Consider the following 10,340-nt stretch of genomic DNA (forward strand, 5'->3'; position numbering starts at 1 on the left):
CATACAATTATGTGTTCAAAAATACTTATATATTATGGAATTACAAGTTCACATTTCATAAAAATGTAAACTTCACTGAGGAAGAGTTTATTTTATTTATTAAGTATTTATTTACATATGTGCCAGTAAAGAAGGAAAAAAAACACCTTCTAACTCTCTGTACTATTTTTAAACATCAAGTTGATTCTTTGTATAGACTATTGACTAAATAGCATATGCATCAAGAAATATAAATTTTTTAAAAGTCCATACAAAATTCAACTTCAAATTGTCAATCTAAACCAAATATTTAGCAATACTAGCATTAATGTATCTATTCTGAAAATACTTAATATGTACAACTACACGTAACATTTATATTACATGAAATACTACTCATTTGTCTTAAATGAGTATTAATGAAGGAACATTCATTTCCAGAATCTGATATGGACACATAAGAAAAAAGACTGAAAATATAAAACCTATCAAGAGGAGAATAAAAACCAGAAAATTTGTCTTCTAAACAATTTACGTTCTTTCCAAATTCCAAATCTTCTAAGTCAATAATCAGGTTTATGTAGAACAAGGTCATACTGAAATTTATTTCTCCTCTTCAGGAAAAAGACTACAATGTGAACCATAACTCAGAGGGATTTCTGAGGCTCCTTTAGTGACAGATATGCCACAAACAAAAATATCATCTAACTATAAAATCAGGGTAATAGAATCCTTCCTAATCTGCAAGTCACAAGCTAAGGTCAAACTCTAAAAAAAGTCAACACGTGAACATGGAACCACTCAAGACATAAAGCTCAGTACATGCAGAAATTCACTGATTACTGAGATAAAAAAAAAGTAGAAAACAGAATTATTAGTTATTATCTATACTGTTTTTATACTTTCTCATCAGTTCTCAGTTCACAGCTGTAGTAGACAGACATACCTGTAATTGCAGAGATGTAGTACTCTCAAAATTGAATACTCTCACAGCTATAATCTACTAGCCCTCAAACATCTAATTAACTCCCAGTAAAGTCAGTACTGAATTTGAAACATTTTATGAAAAAAGGGTATGGAAAAACAAGTAGTGGTGGATATTAAACGAGTGCACGCCTGCATGTGCCTCTTTCTTTTCACCAGCATTATATTCTATAGAATTTTGGCATACCTTGTTACAAGGATGCTTTGCTGGTACACAAAAAAAGAAAGTAAAAGCCCCACCAAAATCAAGGGGTAAGTACAGAAACATACTTTACACTTTTTTTTTTTTAATGCTTACATCTTCTTTCTGCAATACAATTTCCTGATCTTTTTTCTATTAAGGAAGGCAACCAAACAAAGCCTGCATGTGTTCCAACTCACCACAATACTCTCTTGAGAGTCAAATTTCTTATTCTTTGATTTCTTTGTGTCTGCTAGGCCAGCATGGCGTCTGAAGATTTCCTCAAAGCGGACTTTGGTTTTTGCCTTTGCCTCACTTTCAACTGCAAAAAGAAAACGAGAGTATGATTTGCCATCTCATTAATCACCATTGCTAAAAAACTTGCATAATCATGCTTTAAAATTGCAAAGGATGAAAATTATTTATCAGGGAAAGTTTACAAAGAAATTCACTTTGTATTCAGTTAAGAATTGCCACTGCCAACATAACCCATACAAGGATAACTCAGCAGCTTTGCACAGACACACACACCAGTCTTTCATTTGCTGCTGAAGTCAACACCACCTACTCTGTCTCCTGAAGAATTTGAAGAGCACGCACATCAGGATCAGCACAAAACTTTGCGCTAGCCAAAGCAAAGAACATATTACTGCCTTCCCTGTTCATGAGCACAGGTGACACACTGTCTTCCAGGAGAAGCAGCAGCTCTGGGTTCTTACTGGTTCTGGAAACCAGAGCAGCACCATCCTGAGACAGACCTGTAAGAGCCAGGAGCTGGCACTCTTGCCTTTCTATGAATTATGGTGCCACCAGCAGCATTTCAAGCCTTGAAGCAGTAGGTGTTCTAGTTCCCCTCAGGAAATGCTTAATTTGTAACTAAGAATTGAAAATGCAACCTGGAACACCACTGAAAAAGGCTGTTGAATCCTCAGCTACAGCATATTTACCACTGTCAGTACAACTTCTACAAAATACCCTGAATTCAAAATAAAAAAAATAACACCACTTTGAAAATTAGCTATAATCATGATCTGAAAAAAAAAAGCCAATGGAGCGTTAAAGATTTATATATGACAGAAATAACTTCTATCATTTGTACCTAGTTCTAACTATAAAATAGGTCCTGGAAATCAAACAAAAAGATCCTTACCTGCTCGCATTTTCAGTCCTCAGTTAGACGTGGCTCAACACAACAGCTGCTTCTTCATCAGAATTCACCATTCTATTTAAAGTATTTAACAACTGTCATTAACATAAGTTGTCCATAGACTTCAAGTTAATAATTGTGTGCTATTAGTATTAGGGATGAGCACGTTTTATGTAGAAGTATTTCTCTACTTGTCTAAATTATTAGAAGTTTTCTGCTATCAAATCCCAGTTCTGATACTTATTATTTGAGGGTAAATAAAAACAACATTACAGCAATTTAATTAGCTATATTTTTGGGCGTTAGCCAAATAATTCAGGACTGTAGTCTTTCAATTTTCTAGAAAACCCAACAGTTTATTTAAATAATAATGACCCTTGAAACCATTTATGTTGAAGCCATTCTAATCAGATTCCCCTCCTGACAGGAGGGAATCATTGAGGAAGCCAGCTGATAGTTTTCAGTATGAAGGTTAGTATCTGCCAGCAAATCTAACTTTATTACAAATCTCTAAATATTTATGTTTATATAAAGCATTTGTATTTTTTATAAAGCAGACAAGCAACTACATGAAACTCATTTCTCTAAAGAAAAAAAATTGTTAGGCCCTCCTGGTTGTGGAGAAAAGCCTGCAAATGCATTCCAAACAGAGCTTAAAGGCAAATAAAAATATTACACAGGTTTATCTTTCCATCAAGAAAATTCCAGCTGTTCTACAAAAAACTTTAATACAGAGCTGTTTTGTAAACACTGGAACTAATAAAGTGTAGGTTCCTATGAAGGTGTGATGTTCCCCTTAGCCTTCCACACAAGGAACTCTGGTACCTGTGTCCCCCACAGCGCACCAGGCAACAGCTCCAAGCTCTCCTGAGGTAAGACTTCCTGTTCCACACCAGTAACTCCCATTCACTGCACACCCTGACTACACTGATCCTAACAAATTACAACATAGCATTAAACACTGCCAGGACGTGTGGCTGCATTATTCTTGCACCACTTTGGTCCAAGCCATCCAACACTCACCCAAACTATGCCTGGGTGCAGTTTAGGAGTTATGGATTACTATAAGGAGGCAGTTTGCATGCAGCTACTCTGATTTGAGGCCGAGGGAATTGATTAGCAGTGAAGTGAGCCAAACACAGCACTTGGCCTCAGTACTAAAAATGTCTCCTGAGCACGCACATTTCACCAGCACAGGCAAGAGCTGAGGCTGTACTTGGGTCCCCAAGCATCCACACCACCCTGCTCTCACATCTCTCTCATCTCTTGCACAGCGTTACTTGCACATGGCTGTTACTTTCAGATCATTTCACACTCATTACTTAGTGCTTTGGTCTGCTGACTATCCAAACGGAACCAAATTAAGGAAAAAAAGGCAAAGCGTTCAGGCTGGTTTGGGATTACAGAGGAGCTGATTAGCCAGATGCCACAACTAATTAGTTTTCTTCATTTAGCATTTATACAAAGTATCCAACAACCTAAGGATGTTTCAAAAGAGCAGGGGCGACCAAATGGACTTCACTAGCAGTAAGAAAATGTTTAGTTTGCAATATGCTTGAAATGACACTGATGAGGTTGCAAAATTTTCACTATCCAAAACATGTTCTGACTCCAACAGAGAAGGTTTACTGTTACAACTAAACCAGTAACTGTTAATAATAACACTTCTTCAATAAATTAAAAGAGAAAATACCATTGACAAATAGAACCGCTTTTGCAATTTATAGTTGGTTAAACCAAATGGGCATTTTAAAAGTACTACAGTTACTAAGTGCTGCTTTCCAAGCAGTCAATTCACAATTGGCTAGAAAACACATAATTTAGAAACCATATAAATTCAAAAAATACAGCAGATTCTATCACTTTAATAATTGATTGAGGACCACAGGAACATGGAGAAGTATCTTATAATTAGCTGAATGATTTCAACAAGTCCTCAAACACTAATTAGAAACAAGAAATGAAATACTGAAGGGCTCTTAAATTTAAAGCAAAAAATATGAGAGACAATACAGTACACAAAAGCAAAATGCAATAAATACATACCTATTCTGAGTATGGAAATAAGTTTCTGGTCAAGGTTAAATAAATTAGTCCACCAAAAAAAGCCAACCAACCTACAGGATGGTTAAAATATTGATTTTGCAAATAGTTTTTGATTATAATCTAACATCTTACCAAAGGCTAGGCTAGCCTCACATCTACAAGCACTCTCTGTAAAATGAAGAATTAGCAAAATTCACCCATGAGTGCATCACTGTTTATTTATTCAGTGTCTGCCCTGTTGTGGCAACAAACCAAGAGATAAAGTCCTCTAATGACAGTGCTATTGTTTAATAGGCATTTCCAATTTAGAACTTCATGGTCTCTGACACCGTGCATTAAAGTAACTATCAGGCTTGTGTAAATATAGATCATTAATCAACAAGGATAAGAACAAGGCTGTTTACTTAGTGTAATCTCACCTTAGAATAGGAGAGAATTAATCCTATATCAAAGTTCATCAACCACCATGCCCCAATCTGAGTAAGCTCAGTTATCATTAGTTTTGTAAAAATCATTTTTGCCTGATCAGATTGGCTCTCTTCCGTGCTAGTAAATATAAGACAATCCAAGACCAACAAAAACACATACCTGGAACAGTGACATAGTCCAACCACCAAGAATAAACAATAAAACCAATTCAAACAAATTCATAAAGCCCAAACTTCCAATTACTATATTTTTCCTGAAAATAACCTAGTTTGCTCTTCTCCAATATTCTATCTGTATTTGTAAGTGTTTCTACATTAAACTCTTTTCACAGAATTCTACAATACTCATTAAGTTGCTATATTCTACATCTGTAATACAGGGATTCTCTATGCTAAACATGCCACAGTGGTCACCATACACAAAACCCACTTTTACTGACCACTAATAAAAGATAAATCAAACCCATACTACAATGGGCAGAACATACAGAATTTGCACCACGCAATGGGAAGTGAAATATTTCCTACCTAATCATAACCATTTAGGAATCTGAGCTGACAAAATGTAATTGCACGCTTAGGATTTTCTTGAACTAAATTCCTCATTTTTCTTTTCCCACAGTAAGTGAGCATAAACTTCAGTGACTGAAAATAAGTAGAACATCAGGCCTTGTTTATTTCCCATCTTTTAGATGATAGAGGGAAATCTTGGGTTTTACCAGTAGGTTTCTAATTGAGCTACATGTAGGGATCATTACTCTGAGATGCGAAAGAGCTTCAGCTCAGAATTATACAGCAAAATTACACTGAGATGAATCTGCTCCTCTTCACTATTGACAAATCTGACATCAAAAACTAATCTAGTTTTATTAATGAAAATTCAGTATTTCAGTTTAAGTCCAGAAAACTGACAGGCCAGGTAAACACCTATGTACTTGCATGTCAAATAAAAACTAATACAAGTGCAGTTGTTTTCTATCAGCTTACACTCATCCTAATTTAAAAAAAAATGTTTTAAAAGGCTGGGGCTACCCTCGGTGTTCTAGTAGTAACGTATCAGAAAGCTTTTGATTCGGAAAGATTTTGATTAGGAAGTATCAGGTTGGGGTTTTTACCCCAGAAATTTGGCACCTTTAGTCAAGAGAAAGTTGCAAGTAGACTGATGGCAAAATTACAGACTTCAGACCTATGTAAGGAAATATAGAAGACTTTTATTAAGTTTTAAGTTTCTGCTTTATCTTAGATGCTAATTATGAAAATGCAAGAGACCACCCCAAATATTTTCATTTCCAGTGTGGCATTTTGCTTTGCCTGGAAGAATAGTGGTAGATTTAAAAGATATAAAGGGACACTCAGACCACACACCACAACTGGACTAAGCGACGGAACTACTCAACGAGGATGTGATGTGCATCCAGATGCGCATTCCACATGCGAGGGAGGCATCCCCGCTTTGGAGCCCAAGGTGCCCGGCATGGAGAAGCACCGTAAGTTCACTACACCTGCCCACGCACGTCACCTCCGTGAACTATAAAGCCCGTGAAGAGCGGCGGGGGAATCACCACCGATCTGCGGATCAGGGCTTCCGCGGCACTGCCCCGCGCCCCCGCGCCGGCACCAGGCAGCGGCAGCTCGCGGGCCGCCCGTTCCGCCCGCCCGGCACAGTCACCGCGGGGCCGCCCGGGCCGCGCCCGCCGGGAGCGCCCCGCTCCCGCTGCCTCCCGCGGCGCGCCGAGCCCGCCCGCGCACCCCGGCCCGCGCTGGCCGCCGCCCGCCCGGCCGCGCTCCCGCCGCTGCTCCCGCTCCCAGCCCGGCCTGCCCCGACCCCGCTCCCGCTCCCCGCACGCGCACGGCAACGGCCGCGGTCCCGGCGCGGCCCCGAGCGGCTTCGGCCGTGCCCAGCCCCAGGCTGAGCCCCCCGCCCCGGGGCGGGCAGGGGAGCCGGGGGAGGGAACAGCGGCGGGGAGGCGTTACCCAGCCCTTCCCGCCCCCGGGGCCGCGAACGAAGCCGAGCTGCGGCACACGCCCGGCGGGGCCCGGCCCCGCTCCCCGCCGTGGGCAACACTCACGTCGGCCCCGTCCGCTCCCGTGGCGGCCGCGACGTGGCCCGGCGGCTGCTGCGGCCGCCCCGCCTCCCCCCTTCCCTCCGCCAGTGCGCTCTTCCGTGGCCCGCTCCCCCCTCCGCAGCGCCGCGCCGGTGGTTCCGCCCAAAACAATCCCGGCTCCCAGGGAAACGGCGCCCGCCGCGCAGGCGCGCAGGGAAGCGCGGGGAAAAAAAAAAACAAAAACAAATCCCGAAAAACTGGTGAAAAGCATTAGAAACGGAAGCGCTCCCACGGGTCACTTATGGTCCTTTGAAAAAAAAAAAGAAGAAATGTCGAAAGTACATGTTAGCTCTCAGAGTTCAGACTAACACCAGTTGCTTGCGGAGGAATCAAGTCCCTGGGTAAGGGCTCTGCTGGGCTCAGGAGGGCAGGTGACAAGTGTTTGGAATGCGCACAAGCTTTCTGCAAATAGCAGCACAAATGGATGTCCTCGAGCTACGCAGATACTGAAGAAACTTTTATCTGTTGCCTGATTTAGTAGTTGATTTAAGCAGTGCTTGGGGGGATTTTTTTCCCCTCGTGGGGTAATTACCTACTAAGCATATTTGTCATTGAAAAACTGTATATTCATTTTTTTTCTGTGTAAAAATTTTGTTGAACTGTAAATGTCGAAGTGTAAAGGTTTTGATGAACATGGTTTATTTTTTTTCCGAAGTTGGGTAAAATAAGCCTTCAGCTGACAGCAATTTGCACAAACTAGAGGTGAGCAAATGCTTGTGATCCTGAGTTGGTAACATGGTTCCCAAGCATTGCATTCCTCTAATCCTGCCGATGAATTACACTGGCTTCCAAAAGAATGCACCTTCTGAAACCTGGCTTCTCTGTTCCTCCTGTGTTATTAGTGACAGACACTACTATCTCTTTTTGTTCTTACCTGCCCTCTGCTTTCTCAAATGCTCAATATTTCTTTTTTTGTAAGGCAGGTGTCCCGGGTTGTCTTGGCATAAAACAAACAAAATGGCATAAAACAAACAAAATCCAGCTCCTAAGCATTCTTGTGCTTCTCTTTATCCTTAGTGTATCTCCACTCTTTTATCTCTCTGTCCTTCATAGTACCCCAAACTCCATGCAATAATGGCCTTGAACAATGGCCTGGTCTCACTTTCAGGTTGGCCTTGCATTGAACAAGAGACTGGACCAGAAATCCAGATGTTCCTTCCTAACTAACTTCCTGGCAGCTGAGGGGCTTAGTTAGGGCGAACTCAAAACCAGTCATTTTTAATCATTTACATAGGAAGCAGATTTGGTATTGTCTAATTTGACCAGCAGTAATGGGCTATAAAGCCTTTTAAATAAGCCTGGCACAAGACATCAACAGGTTTTCTATTACTACCAAAACCTTGTGTCAAGTTTCCAGGAATACTCGTTTCAAAAGAATGTGACTATTACACCTCTGACAAACATGAGGTGTTTGTGCCATCTGAGACCTAGAAGCAAGTAGTAGTCAGGCCCATTTTCCACATCAGGAGAGAATAAATCTGCCTTCTTTAGCTGATTTGTTTAGTTGAATTTGGGGGGATAGAGATAGATGACAATTTATTAGAATGTCTCTTTATTTTGCAACATGAGGAAAAGAAGGTAAACACATTTTATTTCTCTGCCAGAGATCTAGGTTTCAGAAGCCAGAGGTTCAAATTGTGTGTCCTGACAATGAGGTCATGAACTCTCTGAAGAAAAAAATTATTGTTTTTTCAGTATTTATGTTTCTTGAGCAACATCTCCTGAGGTATAACTAAATCTCTACTGATATTTTCCTGTCCTCAGAACAAGAATGCTAAGTCTTTTTGGAGGCAGGTTATCATTTGGAAAACCCTTGTGTTCTCGGAAAACTTCAGGTACTTTGCCACAGGATGGCACTGTAACAGCACGTCGTTAAGTCTAATTTTTGTAAAGTGTTCTGGAACCGTTGGCTATTGGAGCTAGAATTTGTAACTAAGTGCAGCATTGTTGCTTTTTAACTTTTCAAAATACAGTTGTTTCCCTTGTACGATTAATGCATCTTTGCATATGTTTTAATTAAATTATTTTAATTTTGTGCTGTTTATTAGCTATACAATTAGCTTTAATAAAGAGTAACAGATCTCCTGAAAATTCGTATCGTATCCTGTGGTTAATAGTATTTTATTCGTAGACTAATTCCCACAATCTCTTTTTCAGAAAAGTATTTATTCTTTGAAATGTACTTGTTTTGTTTCAGAAAGTAATTGTTGATGTGGTTCATGGGATAGCTTTTCTTTCTTCTGAAGGGTTGGTTTTTTAATCCAGTCAGTTGGGAGACTTTAGTTTGTAGTCCTTCGAAATGTTCTTATAATTCTTTTTTTCAAAGTCTTCAAGGCTATCTTTTTAAACATTATTGTTTATCTCTCTGGGATATTTTATTTTTCAGTATTTTATTAAGGTTCATTTCTTTCCCTACTTCCACTGTCTTATTGAGTAAGAATCACTATTGTCAGCAAGCAAGTGGCCATTTTTTAACTTGGGAAATACTTTATTGGTTTTATTGCAAATATGGTGTTCACAGGTCTTGTTCACAGTCTCGCATTAAAAATCAACCTGTGGTGTGCTGCTGCCCAGCTCTCACTCCACCTGTGCTGAGGGTTGAGAACATCCAGTTGTCTTGGAGTGGCTTTTGCTGCAGCAGGAGGCAGTTCCTCATCCCTGCAGCTTCCACACAGATGCTGGTATCTGTCCTCATTCACTCCCAACTCCCACAAGCACACTTGGCCTTGCTGAGCTACATGCAAGGGATGTCCTTCCCACCCCATTTGCCAGACCCACCTTTTTAATATTCCACCTGTAAAACAAAGCCAAGAATTCTTCTTTGTATGTACATCCATAGAATATGAAAAATAAAAAGAAGAAAACCTGTTCCTACCTCTGAGTTTCACCATAAGGCTTCCAGAGATTGCTGTACTTTCTTCCCCTTCTCGTGTCATTTAGCTATAAAACTGATGTTAAGAAAATAAATATAAGAGTTACTCCAATATTAGTGTAAATCGTCAACATTACTAAGAAGAGCTTTTCTCTAGCATAGACAGTGATTATTTACTTTCCTCTCACCTTTTTCTTAACTCTTACTTTGCAATTTTTCTTTTTTTTCTTTTTTTTCTTTTTTTTTCAGCTTGCCACCACATGGTGGCAGCTACTTCCTGTCTTCTGGTAATCGAAGCCAAAAACAAATGCTTCAGGCTAGATTTCTTCTGAAGTCTATTAGGATTGGAAAACCAACACACCATTTTTCCATTTAAGCAGTGGGAAAGAAAGTCCTGCTATGTCATGCAGCTTGGTCACAAAATCAGCATGGGAAGGGAGCAGAGACAGAATCCCACATCTAAATAGACTATATTTGGGGAAAATTCAACCTTGGTTTCACAAAAGGTTGCCTGTCGTGAAAACAACTTATGTTTGAAAGAGTTCAAATCAGTGTAAATCTAGGCCAACTCTCCTGCAGGGATATGGAGAAAGAAGCA

The 10,340-nt window shown here is 40.1% G+C and overlaps 1 protein-coding gene across 7 annotated transcripts in view; it reads right to left on the reverse strand.

Moving 5' to 3' along the window:
• The window catches only part of AHI1 (Abelson helper integration site 1), a 91,447-nt gene extending 84,043 nt beyond the window's left edge, over positions 1 to 7,404 (reverse strand). For 2 of the 7 annotated variants that reach the window (XR_010079278.1, XM_063390069.1), the window contains exons 1-3: positions 6,835 to 7,400; positions 2,295 to 2,366; positions 1,345 to 1,466 (exon numbers count right to left, since the gene is read on the reverse strand). Coding sequence is in view for 6 of the 7 variants with exons in the window: in XM_063390069.1 (XP_063246139.1) it covers positions 1,345 to 1,466; positions 2,295 to 2,304 (132 nt within the window). In the remaining variant the exon portion in view is untranslated. Of the gene's footprint in view, positions 1 to 1,344; positions 1,467 to 2,294; positions 2,367 to 4,337; positions 4,421 to 6,130; positions 6,269 to 6,834 lie in introns of those variants that run through there. The other 5 variants (XM_063390067.1, XM_063390066.1, XM_063390065.1 and 2 more) reach the window with 5 other exon arrangements.
• Positions 7,405 to 10,340: the final 2,936 nt, after the last annotated feature.

Source organism: Prinia subflava, chromosome 2, assembly GCF_021018805.1.
Source record: "Prinia subflava isolate CZ2003 ecotype Zambia chromosome 2, Cam_Psub_1.2, whole genome shotgun sequence".
NCBI classification, from domain to species: domain Eukaryota; kingdom Metazoa; phylum Chordata; class Aves; order Passeriformes; family Cisticolidae; genus Prinia; species Prinia subflava.